Source organism: Xenopus laevis, chromosome 1S (genome assembly GCF_017654675.1).
Source record: "Xenopus laevis strain J_2021 chromosome 1S, Xenopus_laevis_v10.1, whole genome shotgun sequence".
NCBI lineage: Eukaryota > Metazoa > Chordata > Amphibia > Anura > Pipidae > Xenopus > Xenopus laevis.
In genome coordinates this window covers 176,439,654-176,466,291 of record NC_054372.1, presented here as the reverse complement: position 1 = coordinate 176,466,291, position 26,638 = coordinate 176,439,654, and the positions used below count along the sequence as shown (strand labels likewise).

General features: G+C 36.6%; 1 protein-coding gene across 2 annotated transcripts in view; it reads left to right on the top strand.

Annotated features, from left to right (window-relative positions):
* The window catches only part of adamts6.S (ADAM metallopeptidase with thrombospondin type 1 motif 6 S homeolog), a 169,695-nt gene that overhangs the window by 99,582 nt on the left and 43,475 nt on the right, over window positions 1-26,638 (top strand). For both annotated transcript variants that reach the window (XM_041580554.1, XM_018241541.2), the window contains exons 11-15: window positions 2,835-2,976; window positions 6,259-6,366; window positions 13,760-13,905; window positions 16,256-16,319; window positions 24,075-24,177. In XM_041580554.1, the coding sequence (XP_041436488.1) occupies window positions 2,835-2,976; window positions 6,259-6,366; window positions 13,760-13,905; window positions 16,256-16,319; window positions 24,075-24,177 (563 nt within the window). The remainder of the gene's footprint in view (window positions 1-2,834; window positions 2,977-6,258; window positions 6,367-13,759; window positions 13,906-16,255; window positions 16,320-24,074; window positions 24,178-26,638) is intronic.

Below are 26,638 nucleotides of genomic sequence, written 5' to 3'. Positions count from 1 at the left end.
TCTCCAGAGTTTATTCTTTATATTGTGAAAGTCACTAGGTCTGGCAGTGCCTAACTCTGAAGTTGAACCAAACTAAACAACGAAAGGACTACATCATCCAACAATTCATATTTAGAATGAATACTATACAGGAAAAAAAAATGTATCCATTTTTTTATTGTCTCAGATACTAAAATCTGGCTATGACTTATGGTCATATGGACCTCCGTACATTTAGGGGCAAATTCATCAAGGGTCAAATATCGAGGGTTAACTAACCCTCAATATTCGACTGGGAATTAAAATTCTTCGAATATCGAAGGATTTTTGCGCAAATAGTTCGATCAAACGATCGAAGGAATAATCGTTCGATCGAACGATTAAATCCTTCGAATCGAACGATTAAATCCTTCGAATCGAACGATTCGAAGGATTTTAATCCAACGATCGAACGATTATCCTTCGACCAAAAAAACTTAGCCAAGCCTATGGGGACCTTCCCCATAGGCTAACATTGGGTTCGGTAGCTTTTAGATTTTTAGTTTGAATCCTTCGATTCGAGGTCGAAGGTCACAGTAGGCCAAAAAACACTTTGAAATTCGAAGTTTTTTTACTTCGAATCCTCTGATTCATTTGCTGGCCGGTCATCCAAAAAATAAGCTGATTTTGTTGGATTTATTTTGGCAGATATAAATCGGGAAGCAAACATGATTTTATGCAGTATATTGGAAACATACTTGAAATCTATTGTATTTTAAAAGGGCATAATAAACGGATTTAACTGGTTATGTTACTATGTTCTGAATTAAGTGTAGTATTTTTAAGACCACTTTTTTTGAGCAGATAGACTCAATGATAACGTGTTAATTGTTCCTATCCCAATCTTACCCTGTCTTGCTCTTGCTCAGTTTTTTTCTGTAACAAGTACCAAAAGCAACATTATCTGGCTGCTTTACAGTTATAGAAATGTTAGGATATAATGACTTTCCTTTTGCTTCCCCGCTCTAGTTTTTAGTATAGCAATAAGGAAAATAATGATCACAAGCTGATAATAAATAGAATTCTCTGCTCTCAAAAACGTTAAACTCACCAGTTACAGGAAGGGGTCCAGTTGCACTGCCCTGAACCTTTAGCTAAGGGAGCAGATAACCGTGTTGTAGTTGAGCAGGCACTTCAAAGACCAATCTTCCAGACAGACTTGTAAAATGATAAGTAGTTTATTAGGTACATAAGGATACAGCCTTAAGCGTTTTATATCTTAAAGACACTTAATCATAGGCTCTATGATTAAGTGTTTGTAAGATACGAAACACGTAAGGCTGTATCCTTAAGTTCCTTATAAACTACTAATCATTTTACAAGTTTGTCTGGAAGATTGGTCTTTCTAGGATGGCATTACTGGCTTGGTTTCCATTTCTAGATTTTGTTAAGCTGCCATTGCCTCTCAGGCTGGTCAACAACTTATCTCCTACAAGTCTTCTATTGTGTAATGATATGTTTACTAGAAGTCATTTGATGGCATGGCTAGCAGGGTTAAGAATTGAACTCCACAGTTTTTAATATTCGGTATTGTGCCAAATGCAGAAACGTTTGAGACACTAATAGCCTTTTAAAAACATTACTAATCTTTACTAAACATTACTCATTGTTTTCCACTATCGTTATTTAATTGGGAACTATCGTGAAAATAAAAATTTAATACAAGCTCCATCATACTGAAATAAGAAACTTTCAATATAATCAATTAAAAATTCTGTACTATTTCTGAAATAATCAAGTTTATCTTCACTATTCCTCTCTCAGCATCTGTTTCTCTTCATTCTGTCTTCATTCATGAGTTGGGTGTCAGATGAATGATCCAGTATATCTTATAGGGGGGCTCCTTTTACCTAGAAGATGTATTCAAACTCACTCTATTAAAATCACCAGAAATCATGTCTCTCTACATGCAGAATTTGTGCAAAAGGCAGTTATTTTGTTAGATTTTTTTTTGTATTGGAATCAGTAATTTGAGTGAGCTCTAATTCTTATGCTAGAAAAGGAAGCCCCCCTATAAGATATAGTGGATCATTCATCTGACACCCAACTGCTGAATGAAGACAGAATGAAGAGAAATAAATGCTGAAAAAAGGAATAGCACAGATTGTGGTTTTTATACAAATGGTCTATAGATGTCACTGTGCCCAGACTTATACTGTGCATACTTCCTGACAGCTTAAAAGTGAAAGTTACTGTTGTGTAATGCCTGCATGACTCTGCTAATAAAGCACTGTTATACTCTTCTCATCCTCGGCTACCCAAAACATAACACAGATGAATTTTATTACTTCAGAAACAATGCAGAATTTTTAATTGATTGTATTTAGAAAGTTTTTTACTTCAGTATGAGGAAGCTTATATTACATTTTCATTTTCACGATAGTTCCCCTTTAACTAGGAAGGACGCCGCACCCCATAAACAACAGAATAAATAACGGAACAACAAAAAATGTAATTATACAACAAAGAAGATTAGCAAAACAAATACTCATATAGGCTAGGGTCACATGCCAGTGAAAAATCTCCTGCAGAGAAATGCATGTTGATGGTTACAGCTTCAGAGTTAGAAGAAGTTAGCTATCACCACAGTCCTCTAGAGAGAAATTCTGCCACTCTCCATTCATTTCTATGGTATTTATCAATGGAGGAATGTGAAAGTTCATCCTTTGATAAATACACCTTTCAAAATCCAATAGAAATGAATGGAGAGTGGTGGAATTTCACTCTAGCAAACTGTGGCTATCTTTATCTTCACTCTTTTATAAATTTACCCCACTGATTGTTTCTTAATGGCTCTTTGTCTTCTTACTCAACAGCTCAGGCCGTGGTACTTGCCTTGACAATGAGCCTCCAAAGCGAGATTTCTTATACCCTGCTGTTGCTCCAGGTCAAGTATATGATGCAGATGAACAGTGCCGCTTTCAGTATGGAGCAACATCACGCCAATGTAAATACGGGGTAAGAGGTTTTGATCATTACACCACAATATGGCAGTTGTCTGCTCTTCAGAAACATTGATACCTTGTAAAACACACATGTCCAGTTCCAGAGTTCATTGTTTAATTTCATGGAATATTACTATTTTTTTTAATTCAGTTGGAAAAATATGCAGAGTGTTTATACTTCTGTTAGACTTATCTATACCTAATTATTAACTTACATCAGCTAAAAATGTATGTATTATATATGTATGTATACCTTTTGTCCAATATACAGTACTAAATATTAATTAGTAAATATTAATTAGTAGATATTGGAAAAAAACAAATCTGCATGGAACAATACCTTTTGAATGTGCTACGAAATATGTTGGTGCTACATGTTAATAATAATATGTAAAAGAACAATTTATTGTCATTATCTTTTTTTTGGTTTGTTTAGCACAAATTCTTCCATGGTTATGCAAGAATACGGAGACAGTACTTTTTCTGGTTCAGATTTCTTAACATATAAAATACTGTAATAAGATGTTTTTTTGGCTTTCAAAAGAAGATTTATTAATTGCAGCTTGAATATGAAAAATTTAAGAGCTGGCGAGTTTGTGTAGAGTTGTGTAAAGCTTTTGAGATTAATTCAAATTATGGCAGACTCATTTAAAATGATGGGCAGAATGTGATTTTAAGATTTTGATTTACATTTTTATGTGATTGAGTTTTGACAGAATTAGTCCTGGATCCCCCACCCTTATAAGTGTGTGTAAGCCTTGATGGGCATGAGTTGGGAGGGAGAAAATAAAAGTGCAGGGCAGTGATGAGGTGCCCTTCTTGTCACTATAATGTTTAAAAATTGCTTTGAAGGGCACCAGATGCTCCTTTTCTCTCAAGGTTGGATTACATAGTAACATAGTAACATAGTAAGTAAGGTTGAAAAAAGACACATGTCCATCGAGTTCAACCTTTTTTTTTTTTTTTTTTTATTAACTACCTATCTGCCAGTTGATCCAGAGGAAGGCAAAAAAAACCCATCTGAAGCCTCTCCAATTTGCCTCAGAGGGGGAAAAATTCCTTCCTGACTCCAAAATGGCAATCGGACTAGTCCCTGGATCAACTTGTACTATGAGCTATCTCCCATAACCCTGTATTCCCTTACTTGCTAAAAACCCATCCAACCCCTTCTTAAAGCTATCTAATGTATCAGCCTGTACAACTGATTCAGGGAGAGAATTCCACATCTTCACAGCTCTCACTGTAAAAAACCCCTTCCGAATATTTAGGCGGAACCTCTTTTCTTCTAATCGGAATGGGTGACCTCGTGTCAGCTGGAAAGACCTACTGGTAAATAAAGCATTAGAGAGATTATTATATGATCCCCTTATATATTTATACATAGTTATCATATCACCCCTTAAGCGCCTCTTCTCCAGCGTGAACATCTCCAATTTGGCCAGTCTTTCCTCATAGCTAAGATTTTCAATACCTTTTACCAGCTTAGTTGTCCTTCTCTGTACCCTCTCTAATACAATAATGTCCTGTTTGAGTGATGGAGACCAAAACTGTACGGCATATTCTAGATGGGGCCTTACAAGTGCTCTATACAGTGGAAGAATGACCCCCTCCTCCCATGACTCTATGCCCCTTTTAATACAGCTCAAGACCTTATTTTCCCTTGATGCTGCTGACTGGCATTGCTTGCTACAGCCAAGTTTATCATCTACAAGGACTCCAAGGTCCTTTTCCATAAGGGGTATGGGGTAGGCATAGCAGAAGAGTTATGTACTTGTGTCTCCCCACTGTTGCTTCCTAGGCACCTGCCTCTTCTGCCAACCCCTAGTTCTGGCCCTCTGCTCAAATGTGCATTTTCACTCTGAAATCCACTTTGTGTTCCTGCACCCGGACCAAAGTATTCACGATTTATTCTAAATATCTTAAATGTGTTTTCCTATGTTAGATTTTTGTAATTTGTGAAGAACGATAAAGAACTCTTTAAAACTTGATCATAGTTCGGTAATTTTCGGTGTAAATTTTACTTTATTTCAGTGGTGAAACCTTTCTAGATTTGTGCTGCTTGATCATTTTATCTCTAAAAAAAACAAAACCCATTATAGTTGATTGACCTTTGTGGGTCACTCTTGGGAGATGGCTTTAGGCAGTCATATTGATAACAGATGTTAAAAGATGTTACTGATGGCATAACGAGAGTACAGTCAGCTTTACAAACTGTCAGTGACAGAACAAAGGTTGCAAGACTTTTAATATTTCCTTCAGGGCACCAGAGCTTTTAGACATTATAATTACCCCCTCTTTTACTTTCTTCTCCCTTGTTTGTAATTACTTGATAGTAAAGTTACCATTGCATGCCTGACTTAATTTGTTTTGTCACTTTCAAATAACACAATTTTGATTTGTTTCAAGTATTTTTTTTTCTTTATAGTTTCTTAAATATTAGTGTATAATGTTGACTTGTTTATGTCATCCATGAAGCTGTATCTGCTTATAATAAATGTCAGTCTTGACAAGGCAGTTCTGAACACCTGGCAGACATTTTTTTCTTAGTACTTTTAGCCTCCTGCAGTGATACTGAAAGAGTCATCCTCTAAATGTCAGTAAGCAATGTGATTTATATTTCACAATCATTTAGTGTGTGCACATTTTTGTTTGCATTCTAATTGTCTCCCAACAAGGATACTGTACCATTAGGCTAATTTTTAGTATTCATCTAAAAGTGGGACCACAATAGTTTCCTAGTTTTAATGCTAGTTCTAATAAAGTAAGTAAAAATCTATAAAACGTGAAAAGTATTGTGTCCTTTCCAGCCTCCCCTGCTAAAAACTCTTAAACCACTTTTAAAGGCTGTTTCTGATGTATCTCAAATTACCACATAGTTAACCAACAGGTCAAGACTTTGTGACCTGTAAGACAACATGATTTTATATTTTCTGGATATTATTACGTGTTTGTAACTGTGAACCTTAACACATACCATAAGCACTTGATTTCCAATGAGCAGTTAACATTGCCCTCACAGTGTGTTAAACCAGTCTTAAAATACAGATGAAAACACAAATTAATACAGGATGCTTTACTAAATAGTTCTGTCCTATTGCTAGTGACATTCTGATGTCAAGAATTAAACAAAAACCTGTTCTCTATCATTTTCCATTTCACCCCGATCTGGTTTTGACTTGGAAGAACCGCCAGTAAGCAAACTTGAAGTTAGCAGTGATAAGAATTATAGTTTAATGAAGCCTACGTTTGTATCTGTAAGTTATTCTGATCAACTTGCTTCTGCCTTCTTTCCTAGGAAGTGTGTAGAGAGCTCTGGTGTCTTAGTAAAAGTAACAGATGTGTTACCAACAGTATTCCTGCTGCTGAAGGAACCCTCTGTCAGACTGGGAGCATCGAAAAAGGGGCAAGTGTATATTTTTTTGAATTGTTGTATAGTAAATATCAAAGTTTGAATGTTGAATGGATGTACCCATCAAATAACTAGTTGGTAATGCATAAACTTGATTATAAAAGGTGGTAATGTTTGCATAAAAATGGGGACTCCAATTTACATAGATTTCATAGTTGCCAACATTAAGGAGTTATTTATCAAAATCTGACTTTATCTGATTTTTTAAATTAAAAAAGTCTGACCGAACTAGAATCCATTTGACATTATTTATTAATTAACAAGCAAGATTTAATAAGATCGGGGTAAAACTCAATAAAATGGATCAAAAATCTGAATTGTACGATTTTTTCAGAATTTTTTCCCAAATCGCTCGATTTTTTTTCAGGCTTTTACCCGAAAAGTCCGGATTTTTTTTTTTTGATTTTTTCCTGTATAGCCAGAAATAGTTGGATTTTCAGGTTAATTCCAGCGCAGAACACAGAAACTTCCAAATAGGATAGGGACCTCTCCTATTGACTTATATGCAACCTCGGCAGGTCTGGGATGGCGGATTTTTGGATTCTGACTTTTTGCAGCCTTGGGGTATAATAAATCTTGAAAAAGTCAAGTTTTTTTTTTCCACAAATGTCCCAAAAATATTATATTATGATGTGCAGTTTGCAGGAGCATTTTTCAACTAACCTTTAAACATGGATTTTCTTACGGCTTTCTTTTTACACTTGACTCAAAATTGATTTAGTTGTTAAAAAAAAAATCTACCATCTAGCGGCAGATATACCATCTATGTCAATCATTTAATGGAAGTTACACCAATAAAACTACGTTGTCATCAGGAATTATGATAAAGAGTCAATGTTTAATTGGTGTGCTACCCTTTTTTTCATTTTGCCTCCAGGGGTTTCGTTAAAAAACATGGTCACTTTTTTTATTTTAAAGTGAACAATTTTTAGACAGACTATCTCTATCACTCTTGAAAATCTTCATTGATTAAGAAATAATCTCTGTTAGCATAGGAAATTCAAGTAACCATTCTTCCTAGCAAATGTTTATGCTAAGCGGTTTCATTGTTAATATCCCTGCTATTGTTATAATGCACAAGAGCTATGAATATCCTTTCAATTTTATTCTCATAATGGTTACCAGTTATAATCCATATTTAGTGATGTCATTTATGTCACATGACTCACTGAAATTGTAATGAAAAGTACCCCCTGTTGTGAAAAATTAGGACATTAGAAGTCACTTATTCGGGGAGAACTGTATTTGCTATTTAAACTCTGCTTTGATATTTGAATTGAGAAATGCCAAGGAAAATAGTTTTTTTTTTGGTGTGAAGATACATTGTGACATCTTTAGCACTGCCAGGGTCCATAAAAGGGGTCTGCAGCTGGTGCATTATGCAATATATTCCCACTGTTCAGTAAAGCGTGATCACAAATCATCATGATGCACTGTGGCCAAAGTTATGCCGCTTCTAATTTAATCAGCAGCAATTATGTCTGAGCCTGTATTTATAAACTAGCAAGTTGTCTTGAAAAGCCAGCAGTCTGTTTCAGTGTAGTTGACAATAGTGCTGCATTTATTCAAGGCCTTCAATAGTGCGCTTATGGTGGATTTACGTTAACAATGCCTTCTGTCATCTCCTCTTAACTCTGCAATATTAGCTAAGCTAACCTCAGCAAAGATTACATTGCTCTCTGCCATAAAATCTGATGTTTAAATAACAATAATGGAAGCTTTTGGGGGCCTGTCGCTACTTAATTAATCCCTGCTGACTACTTAATTCACAAGTTCTGACCCAGTAGCTCTTAAATAGCTGCTGACTTGGGAAATGACTGTAAAGTGTGCAGAATTTAGTGTCTGGCCATCTGATATTGAATTTAATCAAAGTTATATAGAAGCTTTCTCATAGTTACAAATCAACCGGGGATCTTGTTTTATTTTGTGGCTAGTGCAAAAATGCAGTAAAATGGCAAGTAATTAATTTGGTTACCCTACAGGGGGCAGCAATGCATATTCATAGGTGCCAGTGAAATTTGGTTCATCATTTATTCATTGTCTAAATTTGCTAACAATGCATTTGTTCAACAGACTTGCACTGTATAATGAACCCAGTTTGCAGTGGAGCAGTTTTACTTTGCTAAGTGACCTCATTCTTCTCCTGTTCGAATCAGTCACTGCTAGAGCCAAAAATACTCCGGAAAGATATGTGTTGACTTTGGACGCATTAATGCAGGTGTAGATGGTTGCTGTGCCATATCCAGTGTGCAATAGTATTATTATATTCAAGTTATGCACTTAGTATACCTTTCTCAGGGGCATGGAGAAATTTTTCACTGTTTCATCCTATTTTCATAAACTTTACATAAGCACATACCCTTTTTTAAAATCGGAAATGTCTAAATCTCACTGATTTACAAAGAAGTAAACTGTCTTTTGTCAATCTTATTTTATATATTTCCGATCTGGAACAGGACTTCAGACACCTAAACTTTTACATGTTTGCCATCATATGCAGCTCACCACCTAGCTGCTGTTGATTGGACTCATGTCACACTGCACTTTCTACTCCTGTTTGAACTATTTAATAAAGGTGGCCATACGTTGGCCAAAAAGGCAACCTATATTACTAACAGACCCACAGGCTAAATGGGAAGAATTAGAATGAGGGACCAAACACCGTATTCTATTTTTTTTATTGTTTGACAGCTTCAACAATCATAACATTAAGGAAAGAGAAACTGTGACTCTACTCCATTACATCATCTGCCAATGCACCAAAAGATAAGAATATTCAAACCTGCCAATGTCAATATTACATGGATATCAGGTCATATATGCGGGCCAACCTAAATGTACTCAAAAGAAATTTTGCATGTATGGCCAGCAGGTTCAGGAGAGAATTTTGAAATGTCTGTGCCCTTAGACATTGGCATGAAAGATTCATCCCAGTTATATTTCAGGAACTGCCCTTTCTATTTCATCCTCTGTTACTGCCAAGAACTGGCTCATTCCTAATGAAAATATCACCAAGCCATGTGTTACACTTTCAATTTTTCTCTCCGCATTAAATCACCAGTCAAAGCATCAATTATTACATTTGTCCAAGTAACTCTGGTAGGTGCAGTGTTGGAGCTGTACTGTAGACCAAAGTCCCAAGAATCACTCTGCACATTGTCACTGGGTATACAAGCTGTGTAAATAAACTTTTGCTTTTATACAAAATGTCAGAAAAGTGCCTAAGGCCTAAAGAAACAACTGTGACCAATCAATGAAATCAAGTGGGAATGGCCCATGCAATTGCACATAAATTATTTTATTTGCTTTGAGGTTGTGTGGCCAAAATGACGTGCCATTATTTGTAATATTCAGATAAAGGCTTTAAAGAAGACTGCTTAATACCAAATATAGGATGTATTCGTATGTAAGGACATGCTGTATTTTATGCTCTAATAATAGTTGTGTTTTTTAGTGTTGTGCTATTGCTGGCATATTTATCTTGTGATAACACACACTGCATTTTTGCTTTATTTGAATATATATGAATTTGCCTTTTTTCTAATTGAATTTCACAGACATACCACAATACAGCACTATTTAGATACATTAGTATTGTGTTCATTCTTTCCACCACCCCATACTTTTTACTTCATGGTAACTAAACTAACATAAATCTATATTCCTAGGGCCAGATTTCTTGACACGGCGCCCCAAGCCCTCAGGGTCCTAGCGCCCGCCACCTGTGCGAACCTTCCACTCCGCGAGTGCTTGCGTCAAAGCGCTAGGGAACTTTATTTGAGTTGGGAAAATGCCTTGTGATCCCTAGCATCACATATCGTTAGAAAAACACTGATCAATTTAGCATCTTACTGTGGAGATTTTTGCCTTCCCAAGAAGACATCCAAGCCCATGTCTTTTATTTATTTTTATTTATTATATTTACTGTCATAACATCTCCTGGCAGGGAGATTCAAGACTTCACTACCCTCTCGGCAGGGTCGGATTTACATAGTGGGCGCCCCTAGGCCCACTACCCTTCGTCACCCCTGTCTCCAGAGTGACAGGAGCCATGGGGATTGGCGCATGGGAAATTTAAAAAATTATTGTATCTCCAGTGCATCCCCAGTGTTTTTGAACCAATGTGGTGTGGTTGGGCAGCATGCCGCCCTCCTAAAATCCTGCCTAACTTAGGCATGTGCCTCATTTACCTTCCCCTAGTTCCGGCCCTGGGCTATAGCAATAAGGTGTCTTTTTCAAACATTCAGTAAAACTAAAATATAAATCAGAATTAAACCTCTGAGTTTATGTTGTGTTTACATTTGTGTGGGGGAAAGTATATTTTCCTGATCTTTCCAGTGTCACGTTTTCCTGTTGGGTAGATGGTACCAAAGTATATAGTATTATACAGGCATGAGACCTGTTATCCAGAAGGCTTGAAACCTGGGGATCTTTCTGTAATTTGGATCAATATACTGTACCTTAAAATTATTTTTTTAAATAATGATTTAAAATTATTTATTGAATAAACCCAGTAGGATTGCTTTGCTTCCAATAAGTATTAATTAAATCTTAGTTTTGATCAAGTACAAGGTACTGTTTTATTTTTACAAAGAAATAGGAAATCATTTTGAAAAATGGGAATTATTTGATTAAATGGAGTCTATGGGAGATGGCCTTCCCATAATTCTGATCTCTATGGATAAATGGTTTTCAGAAAATGGATCACATACCTGTCTCTTTTATTGTTATTATTATTATCAATATTATTAATAATTATTATTAATAATACATGCATTATTAGGCACCTATGTATTAGGCACCTAGGTGTTACTTCATGATCAGATTGTAAATTTTCTTTGATACATTTAATCTCAAATGTGCGAAAGATGTATGCAAATTAAAACATAACTTTTATTTCTACCAAAGTAGTAGGAAAGGGAATAACGCAGGCAAAACCAAATGCAATCATTTAATATAATTAATTAAAAAGTTAACTGATTTCTAATTTTTCATGTATCATCTCATATTATTTTTAAAACCAAATGTCACCTAAACCTGATTAAACAATTGATGGTCACAGTTAATTTTATCGTTACATAAAATTCTTAGCAGTACATGTTCAAGACAAATTCCTATTGGGTGTCTCTGTATATATAGAGAGAGAGAAAGAAAGAAACCCCTCCATATTAATTACTGTACATCCTAATTTTAATATGTCCTTTGGTAATAGCTTTCTCTGTCTTTATTCAATGCTGCTTCTTCTGCCTTTCTTAACTTTGTTCCCAGTCATCTGAATGCTAGCTTTTCTCTTCCTAGCATTTTTTAGTTGCTTCATCTGGGAATCTGGCTATGATCCCACTGACCAGCTTTCACCCGAACTCTCCACTTGTCTTCCACCGATTGCTTCACTGTGAACCCTGTAAATTGACGTAATTCAATTTGAACATAAGTAATTGAGTAGAAGTTGTTCTGCCTACAGTATGCAACCTGGAAAGCCTATTCTTGTTTTGTGCATCAATCTCGTCAGTTCTTGAGACATCTTTCTTTTCAGAATGGGTTTGTTAGGAAGACATGGAAGGGCTCTCTTATTTCAACATCTATTTGGCAACCGAAGAAAACTCAAAAGACAATCAAGTGGCTGATTCTCTCACTTTAGCAGTGAGTTGAATTACAAGGAGAACTTTATAGACCCACCCTACAGCAGAAGAAGATCAGGCTATGATTCTAGCATAGACTTAATATATTTGTACACACACACCTTTCTTAGTCTTTAAAACTAAACTGCTCAGAGCTTTGCAATCAGGATGTTTTCTTTTCTGATCAATAGCAAAACCACTTTTGTGACCAGATGTTACAGAGGATTTGTATTCCATTTCCTAGGTATTTAATGACTCACACGATTAAATGATTATTTAAATTTCTATTAATTGTGGTGTTGTTTTTCTGTAAATTTTCAATAAAGCATATATGAGTGAGAACTGCGAACGAGAATTTGATTTTCTACACAAGATGCTTCTTTGTCTGCATTTTTCTGTTCTGTAGTAGGCAGTTTTATCAATGGTATGAGTGATAATCATATCAGTGATTGTCTTGTTAAAGGAGAACTAAACCCTAAAAATGAATATGGTATGAAATGCCATATTTTATATACTCATTTATTGCACCAGCCTAAAGTTTCAGCTTGTCAATAGCAGCAATGATCCAGGACTTCAAACTTGTCACAGGGGGTCACCATCTTGGAAAGTGTCTGTGACACTCACATGCTCAGTGGGCTCTGAGCTGCTGTTGAGAAGCTAAGCTTAGATGTTGTCACAAATTATCAAGCAGAAAATGTGGTTGTCCTGTCACAATAACTGATGTTACAGGGCTGATTATTAAATTATGATGCTAAATGTGCTGGCATTTTATCTAAATTATTTACTAGTCTTATATTTCAATATTTATATGATGTATATTCAGTATATTGTGCATCTGTCCATAAGCTCAGTAAGTTACAGCAGCACAGAGCATGTGCAGTAAATCAGCAGAAAAGAAGATGGGGAGCTACTGGGGCATCTTTGGAGACACAGATCTTTACTGCTAAAGGGCTGTGATTGCCTTAGGCTGGTACAGAAGCCCAAAACATAATGTACAACATTTCTAGCTACTTCTTTAGATAAGCTTTAGTTCTCCTTTAAGGATTAGCTCTGTGTAGCCACAATGTCTTAGCTATAATATACATAAACAATTACAATTTATTAAATATGTGTAATTAAGAAATGTACATAAGTATAGTGGCACAAAGGCTGCTTCGTGTGACCTCACTTGTGATCAGACTCGACAGTCTTCTGACCTAGAACATTGTTTGTTCTTGGACCATGGGATGCGCCTTAGGACTGGCAGATGTCAAAACTGATGTTTCTCTGGCTGTACATAATAAATCTATATTGTGCATTAATAACCTTTATGATCCCATTATATATACGTCCCTGAGAAGTTTATCTTTTATTAAATCGTACTGGCCTTTTGTAATAAAGTCAATCTGATGGCCAAAGAGAAGACTATATTTGATAATGATCAGTAGGATTAAAAAGTGTATTTAGTCAATAAAGTGCATACATGTGACAATTCTTGGAATAAGGTGATAGAGAACAGGAGGGAACTTGCTATGGGCCCCCAGACTTAAGTATTGACCAGATCACCTGTTTAGCAGAATTACCAGTTACAGACTCTTCATTTTTTGCTGATGATTAGTGAAATTTTCACTTGTATTCATTATTTACAATAAACAAAAGATATGCTTTCTTTTTGTTTTATAAGGGGTTTCAATATGATCTTGTTTTTTTTTTATCACTGGTATATTCATGTACATAGTGTATCATACTTTCTTCTTATAAGCTCCGTTTCTGTTTTCTGTCATTTGCAGTGGTGCTATCAGGGAGATTGTGTGGCTTTTGGAACCTGGCCAAAGAGCATAGATGGAGACTGGGGGCCGTGGTCATTATGGGGCGAGTGCACTAGGACTTGTGGTGGGGGTGTGTCCTCATCTATAAGACACTGTGACAGTCCAGCGTAAGTAGCTAAAGTAAGCCAGAGTCAACAAAAAGTACCATTTGTTATTATTTGCAAATGTGTTTTTTAGATAACTGCAAAAAATGTTTATATTCATAATTATGTTGTGTGTTTCCTCTCCTGTACCTCCCTTGGACATTTGCTTCATGGCTTCCAAATCTAGGGTTATAAAATAATAAGTAGTGCAGCTGATTGCATATTGTGCATGTAATTGTACATAACCACTGCACAAGAGAGAGAGAATTATTATGTTCGAACTTTAGAAGTTATTGTTTGGTACATCATACATTGTATATAAATACATAGGTTTGTATTGATAGCACTATTATTTCTCTGCATACCAATGAAGCAAAGATCTGGTACATCCTAGCTCAGTGATCCCCAACCAGTAGCTTGTGAGCAAAATGTTGCTCTCCATCCCCTTGGATGTTGCTCCCAGTGGCCTCAAAGCAGGTGCTTATTTTTGAATTCCAGGCCTGGAAGCACGTTTTAGTTTCATAAAATCCAGATGTACTGCCAAACAGAGCCTTAATGTAGGTTGACAATCCACATAGGGGCTACCAAATGGCCAATAACAGCACTTATTTGGCACCCCAAAAAAAGTTCATGCTAGTGTTGCTCCCAAACTCCTTTTACTTCTGAATGTTGCTCAAGGGTTCAAAAGGTTGGGGATCCCTATCCTAGCTTGTAGGGCTGCCCAGCTAGAGGCCCACTTTTCAGATATGGCCAAGCAAAGCCCACCGAGTTCCATAGACTTGTTTATATGACATCATCCTTACATTTATTAAAACGGAGGTGATCCGCATATGCAAAATGGTGGCACACATGTGCAAGAACCCTCTATGGCAGGGGTTTTCATCTGAAATGTGTTAGGAATGCTCTGCAGATTATTGTGTCTGAGTACCTCTATTTCCTGCATGAGTGTCGACTCACTGTATCCACATAAAAGATGTGCCTTCTTCAACCCACACCAAGCACCAGTATGGTAAGTGTGTGGGGTGTCAGCAAACACATTTATGACTGCTCAATGAGCCCTTCCTATGCTAGTTTGAATAAACAAGAATACATGGTATGTTGGGTAATTGGCCTACCACACATGAAAAAAATATCACTGTTTGAAAGCTCATGTTGTCTAGTGAAATAAAGTTTATTTGTGCTGGAAACCACATATGAACTGCTGGGAAATTTCAAAGCTATCCCAATTGCTTCACTTTTGTATTTAAATATTGAATGTTTATGAAATTTTCATATTTATCTATTTTAAGTTACATATGTGATGTAGCAAATACAGTGATACTGAATAGTTCCTGTTATTGATCAGTATTTACAGCATTCTTTCCCTCCAGCCATGGTCATTTAAATATGCATCAATGGATCATGTGTGGCGAACCCAAACCCCTGGGGAAGTCACTGGATTCCGGTGTGATTTTGTGCTTATAACAGCCACCTTTGGCCTCAGGCCTGGCCCTCAGCTACTCAGGTGCTGCCAGGTCTTACCTCACGAGAATCCAGCAACTTCCACGGGGCAAGCAAGGGAGCCAAACGTACAGAAGGGAAGGAGCCAATAGAGACAGAATAATCATAGTCAGGTAGGCCAGGTCAGAACCAGAAAATCAAACACTGAGGTGTGATGCAAATGCTAGGTCAGGAACAGGCTGGGGTCAGAACCAGAAAATCACAAAAGCAGAATTCAGGAGCAGGAATCAGAAACAGGAGATCATCACTGAGGAAAAGGCAAGCTTGACCTACAACAGGCAATGTTAGAGTGCAGAGCAGGGGTTTTTATAGCCATGCTGATGGCAAACTCAGAACACCTGTGGTCAATTGACCACAGGTGAATTCATGATGCCTACCGGGAAAATAAAGGTGACCAAAGCATGAACTAAGCATCCTCCTGCCTGCTCAGATAGAACAGTGGCAAGTAGGCTGCACAGAATACAGCAGGTCCCCAGTTCAATTCCAGGCAGGATGTGACAATGGGCTTCCAGAGAACTGGATTATTCTTCCTCCATAGACCTTCACCAGTCCTACAGTGTATGTCTATGTACATGGCTATAGGTAAGACTAGTTCTGCAGCCACAGCTAATAAATAAAGGTCTGTTTTCTACGCGCTGTTACTTTGTATAACAGTTCTCACACCAGTGAGCATAATATACATCTGACAATTCAAGTCAACTCATGCACTATAATGTTACTCTTTCAGATATCTTGTCTATTGGTCACTATAGCTGTAGAAGAGATCAAGTAAGATGTTAAGTACTTTTCCATGTGTCTTGTTATGCATCTTAGGGAAAAGTCTTGTGTTAAAATGAATGCAATGCAGTAGTAAAATCAGAGTGCTTTTTTTTAGACCTTCAGGTGGAGGAAAATATTGCCTTGGAGAAAGAAAGCGGTACCGTTCTTGCAACACAGATGTAAGTAAACAAGAAAGGAGCTATTGGTTCTGTTGCATGCTGATATTATCTAAGTATAACATCAGTATCACAGGAGATGTCTCCAATGTTAATAAATACTCCCCTTATATTATAAGCCCAGCCTTTCCACTTGTTGCTGCCTGTTTCTCTGGTTTATGGATACAGGTATGGGACCTGTTATCCGGAATGCTCGGGAGGGGTTTTTCAGATAACCTATCTTTCTGTATTTTGGATCTTCATACCTAAAATCTCAGCAAATCATGTAAATGTTAAAGAAACCCAATGGACTTGTTTTGCTTCTAATCAGGATTAATTATATCTTCATTTGGATCATGTACAAGGTACTGTTTTATTATTACAGAGAATAATGGAAATCATTTTTTAAAAATTTGGATTATATGGATAAGATGGAGTCTATGGGAGACAGCCTTTTCATAATTCAGAGTTTTCTGGATAACCCACTCCTGTACAAATCTACCATAATATTCATGCTCCTCTGTCAAAGCCCTTTTGCATAATTGGTTACTTCTCTTATGGAAAGTATGTGTGGTATGCTGTCCTGTTATATGTGCAAAGAAGGATACGGGGTTCACCAGAGGTAACTGGAAGAAATCATAGTTTGCTTTAATTAAAGGAAAACGATACCACTGAGCAATGTAGCTCACTATTAAAATATATTGCAAAGAACATCTCATATGTAAAACTCTGCTTCATCTAAATAAATCATTGTCACAAAAAGGAGAAAATTTTCCTTTACTTGGAATCTTTGCACTCTGGCACGGAGTCTGCGGCTCGTTGAGAAGCACCCAACACACAGATGACCATTACAAGGGCAATTACATATCTAATCCAATGTTACAAAAATATGCTTTTTTAGTAGTGTGTGCCATTGGGTAATTCTTAATAGAAAATTGCAATTTTAAGAACTAAGGGCTGCCCGGTGGGACCGTACGATTCACAGTGCACACAAACTAACCAAGGGCACATATACATGTTTTGTCACCTAAGCCAATTAATTGTAGGGATGCACTGAATCCAGGATTCGGTTCAGTATTCGGCCAGGATTCAGCCATTTTCAGCAGGATTCGGACTCCTTGTGCCTGGCCAAACCGAATTCGAATCCTTAAAATCATGGGACTTTTCTTCACAAAACAAGGGGGGGAAAAATGTTTTAGCCACGGCACTCTTTTTCCCACCCCCTCACTGATTTGTATATGCAAATTAGGATTCGGTTCGGTATTCGCCCGAATCTTTCACAAATGATTTGGGGGTTTGGCCGAATCCAAAAAAGTGGATTTGGTGCATCCCTAATTAATGGACAAAGTTCAGGTGATCTCTGAGGCAATTCAGAGAATATCATGAAATGGGGCTCAAGGGAAAAAATGTAAAAGGACAATATTTACTTATCTCTATATTTAAGTTTGGTAACTTCAATAGGCCACTTAATATGATATAAACTATCTGTTGGTTAAAGTATTTATTGCTGGAGGTATTGTTCCTTTAAAAAGGAACAAAGCTGCTGGTTGTGGAATTTGGCATTGCAACCCTATGCCATCTTTCCAGCAAAATAAACAAATATTCTTCTTAGCTTTACTTGCCCCAAGAAAGAAAAGAATATAAAAGCAAATAAATGTTTCATTGAGCTCAGGTACTCATACCCTTATAATGTATTGGCTTGTTAAAAAAAAGTAGAACTCCCGTTTACATTTTTCAAAGAGTCAAACAAAATCCATGTAAAATTCAGGGAACTGTAAAATCCAGGAAGAATGGAATGGAGAGTGAGACCATGAATAATCCAGAAAAGCGTAAAAACAGAGATGTAAAATTTGGGTTCTACGGTAGGTGAAGTCATCCTTTTAGGTTATAGCTAGCAAAACTGAAGAAATGTTCTTGTTGTTATACGGAGAGATGCTGAGCCATTTACACCAACTTGTTGGCAAGCACAACTGTGTTTGAGTAACGCTTGCAATAACAAACTGAGAATATGTCAGCATGGGCATGAGAAATGTGCTGCTTAGAAGTGCTGTTTTCTGAAAGCATTACGCCATGCTGTCAGCATTTATCCTCCTTCCAATAATCTAAAAGATATAACTCCTTGCTCATTCATCTTCTCATAAACAAAGGAAAAACATCTTTCAAAGTTCATTTTTCTTTTGAGGACTGACTTTTTGTAAGCTTTGGATAAGTAGTATGTGCTTTCCTAAACACTCCCTTGCCTCACTCCTCCAGGCCCTGGCTTTTGTGTTTTGCAAAGCTGTGCATTCTTGTAAAGAGAGACTTATTGGTAAGGCACATTTCTCTAAACCTGACTTTGAAGTGTGTCAATGCAAACGTATTATTAACTGCTGTTCCCAGGATACAAACTGCTGCTATGCTGTTCTTTAGTACACTACAATTATAAAATTCTTCCACTCTCTGGAATTTGTGGTGCTCACTTTCACCCAACAGGTGTCAGAAATGCCCTCTATTTATGTCTGTTATCAAGGTGCTAATTACAGTCCTACTTTGAACCAATGTGGAAAGTCTCTATTTGGAGTTAACAATAGAGCTGATCATAAGGTATGCATGGGTGCACTAATATGCCCCATCTTCAGTATGGAAATGACAAGGGTGCCCAACCAGAGTGTGACCAACTGTAATTGAAAACCTGTCATGATTTCCTTGGCAGCACTTATTTGACACCTGAGTAATCCATCCATTTAAAGGAGAAGTAAAGGTTAAAAGTAAGTAAGCTTTATCAGAAAGGTCTATATAAATACATCAGTAAACCCTCAAAGTAATGCTGCTCTGAGTCCTCTGTCAAAAGAAACACAGCATTTCTTTCCTTTTATTGTGTACACATGGGCTTCTGTATCAGACTTCCTGTTTTCAGCATAAACCTCCTGGGCAGGGCTTGAGCATGCTCAGTTTGTTCCTCTCCCCCTCCCATCCCTGCTGTAATCTGAGCTCAGAGCTGCATGTGAGCAGGGAGAGACTCAGGCAGGAAGTGATGTCACACCAAGCTTAAATGGCAGCTTCTATCCTAAACAAACAGAGACAGTGTCTAGAGCTGTTTACTCTGGTATGGTAAAGCATTCTGCAGAATAAAAATAGTGTTCTAACTTGCACTATTGTGGCTAATCTGTTGGCAATAAACTGGCTTGAACCTTTCCTTCTCCTTTAATGCATGTTTCAGATAAAGGAATTAGGTGCTTGACAATCGACTCATCACAGTGTGTATGCAGGGACATCACTAGTGATATATCAGGTCCTTCTGTTTATGGGTATCCAACTTTTTTTTCCAAAATATCTGTGCCCATGGTATCTGATCCATTCTTCCCATAACATACACGCTACAGACTAATATTCTAATTCTAGATTATCTAAGCTATTTCACTTAGGGAAGGGAACACATAACTTTAAACTATTGCCTGAACCGCAAGTGCACCCACAAGTCCAGGTAATTGATATTGCAATAAATTGGGAGCAATTCCAGTTGTTTCGTTGCTTGATATTCAATTTGGAATCACAGTGTGCCATTGCCCTAAAATGGGCTTTTAGTGACTGCTAGTGATGAGCAGATACCTAATTTTTTGCTTCATTGGAAATTTGCTAAATTTTCTTAAGTAAATGCCCATTTTTCGTGGCAACGTTTTTTGAGAGCAAAATATACACTGGCAAAAAATCCTTACCTGGCTTAACATTTTACTCATTAGTGCCTGCAGCAATGCATCCTCATATATCATAAGATCTCTCATTTCCTCACTCATTGTCAGACAAAAGGAAAAAGTGCCTAGAACAGATATATAACTGTGGGATCACAGACTGAATGTGTAACAGAAATCTGGTCTGATGATACCTCCTTTGGCATGTAGCTCCGGAGAGTGTCAAAACCCACACATCCTAGTTAATAAGAAATGCCAAAAGAACAGTGGTCATTCAACATGCTGTGATACCAAAAGTAAAAATGAAAATCATTTTGCCAAGCTTATATAAATGCAGAGTGGTATGAGGATATGACACCAAAAATGCCATTTAAAAAAATGCTATTTTTGAAGACTAAAATAGAATGCAGGTATGGGATTCATTATCTGGAAACCCGTTATCCAGAAAGTTCTGAACTACGGAAAGGCCATAGACTCCATTATAATCAAATAATCCAAATTTTTAAAAATGATTACCTTTTTCTCTGTAATAATAAAACAATACCTTGTACTTGATCCAAACTAAGATATAATTTATTTATTGGAGGCAAAACCAACCTATTGGATTTATTTAATGTTGACATGATTTTCTAGTAGACTTAAGGTATGAAGGTCCAAATTATGGTAAGATCCATTATCTGGAAAACCCGAGGTCCCGAGCATTATGGATAATAGTATGTAAACCAAAATTTCTATTAGCCACTTGAAGCAATAGTCACTTAATACTCTACTAAAATATTATTATCAAAGACGGGGACACTAGACAGGAAGTTTTCCTAATCCCCTAACTCTCAATATAGCATAAATAGCAACTACAATAATGATTAAAATAAATTTCAAGCTTTTCACATGAAAACAAATTATGTTTCGGGGTGAGTTGGGCATTTATTCTACATAACACCCTGCATCAATAGCAGGATATATGTTTTTTTATTGGTAAAAAGTTACATATACAGATTATAAATTATACTGGTAAACGTATTTTCATTTTGCTAAATCATAGAATAGGAAGTTTACCAATAGAATACATACATAAAGCTTTTTAAAAGTGTCTGTTGTAATTCACCAACATTCAGGCGCCACTTGGCTTTTCTTTTGTTTTCATATTTTTAAAATGTGCAGTAGGATGAAGGGAGGAATTCTTGCTTTACCTTCCAAGCTCTATGGCCTTCACATGCTGTGGTAGGAAACTGAATAAAAATAGCCTATAATTATGAAAGTATTTGAATAGGTATTATATTTTGTCATATCCTCCAGTACAGATAGAGCTGCACGAAGCGATCGTAATAATTTAACGTTTAGTCTGTAAACGGCAGTTCTATTGATTTCATAAAATAAGTATTATCTTCCATGTTGGGCCTGTGTTTTTGCTGTTTCTGTGTTAGTTTTGCCCAAGGTTATATTTATGTAAATACTGTATGTATGTTTATTCTTTATGCATATGTATATTAGTATTTCTGGTGGAAGATGTATTAATAAAATAGAAAGTTCAGCCAAAATATACATTTTTAAATAGCTATTTGTATTTATACTGCACTCTCTATCTACAGTAGAAACAAATACAAAACATTCTACGTAAAATCTTTTACAGCTATTTCAAAAATAATAAAAATAATAACAAGGCAATGTGTCTCAACTGAAAACTATAATCAATTTTCATCCACAGGTGATCATGATAGTAATGCACACATGGGGGCAGATTTACATAGGGTCGAATATCGAGGGTTAATTAACCCTCGATATTCGACTGCCGAATGTAAATCCTTCGACTTCGAATACTTTGATCGTAGGAATAGCGCTAAATCCTTCGGCTTCGAATATCGAAGTCGAAGGATTTAGCGCTATTTCCTTCGATCAGAAAATTGTTAGGAAGCCTATGGGGACCTTCCCCATAGGCTAACATTGGCCTCGGTAGGTTTTAGGTGGTGAACTAGGGGTCTTGAAGTATTTTTTAAGGAGACAGTACTTCGACTATCGAATGGTCGAACGATTTTTAGTTTGATTCGAAGCTGTAGTTGAAGGTCGAAGTAGCCTTTTCGATGGTCGAAGTAGCCATATTCGACCATTCGAAATTCAAAGTATTTTTTCTTCTATTCCTTCACTCGAGCTAAGTAAATGGGCCCATTGAACTGAAGTTATCAGTGAATAATATCCTTCTATTAAACAGTAATAGCAAGTAGTGGCTGGCCAGTCTACTCAATTAAAACATTTCATGAAATATTGTATAATATGTAATATTATAAAGACAGATACATATATTTGTACTATATTGAAATCCTCAAATGTACCAATTTCTTAAATTTGTGCTGCTCAATTCATGACAAATTGTCAGTGCACTCATGGGTCTCCTTTAAAAATATACTTTATTAAATCATGCCAGTATTGTGCCTTTATCAAGAGCCGGGAACTTTGAAATATACTTTATTAGATCGTGGAAGTATCAACATTTCGGCTCTTGCCTAGAGCATTGAATATGTTTTACATTTTCTTTTACTTATATATATTTAAAATTCAAAGATAATAACAAATGTCCATTTGTTATATATGTACCCCTCTGCTTCTCTAATGTTCATGTTCCCAGTGGGTCAGGCATTTGTGTCCTCACTGCATGCTGTCTCCAGGAACTCTCTAACTCTTAACAAGTTCTACTATTGTGGAGCAACTTCCATGTCATTTACCGTAGCCAAAGATAATTTGTGCATGCACACTAGAGGGGACCCACAATGTTGACTCTTCAAATGGTGCGTTCATCTTTCGAAGGCCCATGTTTTTTGGGGATGACACTCTTATTTTCTTTCAATTGGCAGGAGTTTTTATGATTCTTATTCATAAATATAAGAATTTTCTTAACTGTACTCTTTAATACATATGTATAAAAAATAAACATTAGCTTATTAATAAATGAGCAACTTATTATATGTTCCTGGTATTATTTGCCTTCAGGTTAGTTGTAGACTAGAAATACACACTGTTTTTGATTTCGGGGGATTTTAAAAATGATTGTTCTGTTAAACTTGACAAATTTCTGGTCCAGGCAGACGTTTTGGCTGTTCTGTCTCTTTTTGCTTTGCATAGCATTTCTCAGATGCAATGCCATGTTTTCTTGAGAATTCCATCATAGTAGCAGGTGGCAGCAAATTCTCATGTGGGTCAACTTATAGGTGGTTTACTAATGCAGATTCAAATTAGTCTCCTCTTCAGGGCACCTTGATATGCAATAAATAATTTAGTCTTCCACTTTGCTAACTGATTACAATGAGGGTCTGCTAATTCTAAATGATGATTCAGTCAAATATTAGAGCAGATGAATAGCCTGATGATGGGCCCCTGAGCCCCATTTATTAAAGCAGTCCAATGTATGTCCATACTGTGAGTCACACCTCTTTAAGTAGATCACCCATCCAACTTATCATTCATGTCCATGTAGCCCTTTTTCTTGCTCTGTAGTAATTGGTCCATTCTGAAGTTTTGTGCATAAACGTATTCCCCTTCCCACATTCCTCATAAAAAACCATAAATATATTCCATTTTGTCAGATGGGCTTCATTATGTTGCACAACTCAACTGTATGGCTTCCTAGCAGGAGGGTAATGTAATGTAGGTTTCACCGCAAACCAAGGAACAGCTGGGGAAGCAAAACTGCAACTGTGATTCTAAAAGTGTGTTTATCTTTGAGAGATTCCTTTTTTTAAATGTATGTTTATAAGGAGATACCAGATGGATTAATAATAAAGTGATCCTTGACATGCTTGGAGATTAATGCTGTAGAGCAATGAGGGATACACTTAAAGTTGTTTATATGACCATTATATTATGCTTTTCTAGTATTCACAAAAAGCACAGTTTTGTCTGTGGTCCATTTCACTATGTGGTAATAGGACTCTGCGAACATCAGAATTATGCAACATTTCCCTGTTATTATTTGTCATGTATTGCCGTTATGACTGCATGAAATTACAGATGCAGTTGTGACAATTTCACCATAGTGTTTTCAGCTTAATACAATTTCTTTTTTCTTTGAGCCAACAACATACTAAATAAATTTAAAAAAAATGTTCCCTTTTTTTGTCAGCCATGTCTTTCTGGGTCGCGGGACTTCAGAGAAAAGCAATGTGCAGACTTTGATAACATGCCTTTCCGCGGAAAGTACTACAACTGGAAACCCTACACAGGAGGTAATGTGTGACGTGGCACCATCTGAACTGATGTATGGTTTTGCTTCTAGCTAATAATTTATAGCAATAACTGAAGGGGCTTAGAGAGATTGCTTTCCTGTGGCAGACAGGGAGAAGAGCGTGTTGGGTGCTGTAATGAAAACCATTTTCTTTGAATTATGTTTGATCCAATTAAGCAGCCTTTCCCCAAGGATTTTTTACTAAAAGCTATAAAATAATTTTTCTCAATGTGCCTCCATTAAAAGAGCTAGTAATAATTCCAGACCCATTATCCAGAAAGCTCAAAATTATGGGAGGTCGTCTTTCATAGAGACACTTTTATACAAATTATTACCATTTTTTTCCCATTTCATTTATGTCATATTTAAATGATTTTGGTGATCCAAATTTAAAAAAAAGAAGCTTTATCCAAAAAATTCCAGGTTCCAAGCATTCCAGATGGTAGATCTCATACCTATATGCATATAAACAGTTATAATATAATTTTACAATGAGCAGGCAGCCTTTGTGGGTTTCTGGAAACCCCATATCTCCAATGCGTGGCTGCCATATAATAATAGTTGGAATATGTACTGCAGATTAAATAACCAATACCAAGAAATAGATGTTTGTAGTTTTTCCCCATATGGGTATTCAAGACATCCTTGTTTGAGGATCTCTCTCCAAACATGCAGGATAGACACAACGCTGTCTTTCTCCTCTGGGGCAGAAGGAAGGCAAGTCAGGAATATCCATAAACATTGATCTGAGCTATGTTTATTTAGTCTTTATTTTTCTCAGATTCGATTTTAAATGTACAGTAGAGTAGGATCTATTATATTATAATGCTTTTCACCCGGACAGCCTGGTACTTGGAAGGGCTGTCTGGGTGAAAACTGCCTGTCTGGATTTACAAAATAGGAAATTGGGACAGGACATTGAAGTTAATGGTGTGGTGATCAGCCAATCGCCATGTCATAGCCCAGATGTCACATGACCCTCCCCGATTTCAACTGATCCTCCCCTTGACATCATCCACCCTGCTCCATGACCGAAGTTGATCTACCTTAAAGGTGGCAACCCTAGACCATCTGCTAAATTAGTTTACTCAATAGCATTGTTTTGCCACAAATTTGGATTCATACAGCCTAGTTAGAATAAAGTGCAAAGTACTGTTTTATTATTTCACAGACAAAGGAAATCATTTTTAAACAAACTCTATGGAGGATGGCCTTCATGTAATTAAGAGCTTTTTCAGTAATGGGTTTCTGAATAAGGAATACTAGTAGGATTAGAAGTGCAGGTGCAGAACAGTGCAACTTATTCCAAGGGCATACACACAACCAATTTTTGGGCATGTATTCATATTCTCTGTCCCACTTGCACATAATTTTATTTGAATATGTTAGTGACACTATTTTGAGTGTGTACATACAAACAAATAATTGTTAGAGGCAAATGGGATCCTGTGTTTTAAAAAAAACTTTCAAGACTATAGCACAAGAGAAACATAATTATAGTACAAAAGATACAAGGGTGTTGAGGTTCTATCTGCTTAACTAATTGAGATTGTGAGTACATCCTATGGACAACTTGTAGTATAGGTTGCATTAAAAATGAGAGGTTAGTACAGGAGATGCCATCTGACACAATTGCAATTCCAGCACCTCTGTGCTTTAAATGTCTGCTACTGGGCTACGAGTCCTGTTTTCTGTAAACTTTATATATTTTACTGATGGTTACCTGGCACACAGTTCTGATTTTTTTATTTGCAAGTCGGGCCTCTGTTGATATGGTTTATTAGAACCGATTGAAACATGAACATCCTGTCCATCCATTAAACTCGAAGGCATCTGGAATTTCAAGCATTGGTTTGAAAATATAGTGAGACCCTAAAGGAGCAATTAGGGAAACATAATCTCACCCCTCTCACTGCTTAATATGCTTCAAAACTAACTGTAAAAATTGATGAAACACATGGAAAAAATCCAGAGGTTACTTGCGTACATATAACTCATTCAAATCAATCAGCGTGTTTGAATTAAGACAATAAGCATGACCTTAGCCAATTAAAGCAAGAATGTCATTTATGTAAACCTTATGGTTGTAAGGTACAGTACATCACTCTCACTGAGGCCACCATTATAATGGTGGCCTCAGTGAGAGTGATGTACTGTACCTTACAACCATAAGGTTTACATAAATGACATTCTTGCTTTAATTGGCTAAGGTCATGCTTATTGTCTTAATTCAAACACGCTGATTGATTTACTCCCAATGATCTGGGTTGAACTGGAGCATGAGGTGACATGAGGTGAAACAGATGGCCAAAAAGGTCAGACCAAGTCATAGTTTGATTTTAAAGTGAAAGGATAACTAAGGTACATATGTTTATTTAGACATGCTCTCTTACAGTGGAATGATGTTGTAGAGCATGGTAAGCCATCTGAGCCAAGTGTCTCTTTAAAGATTGTTCCACCTG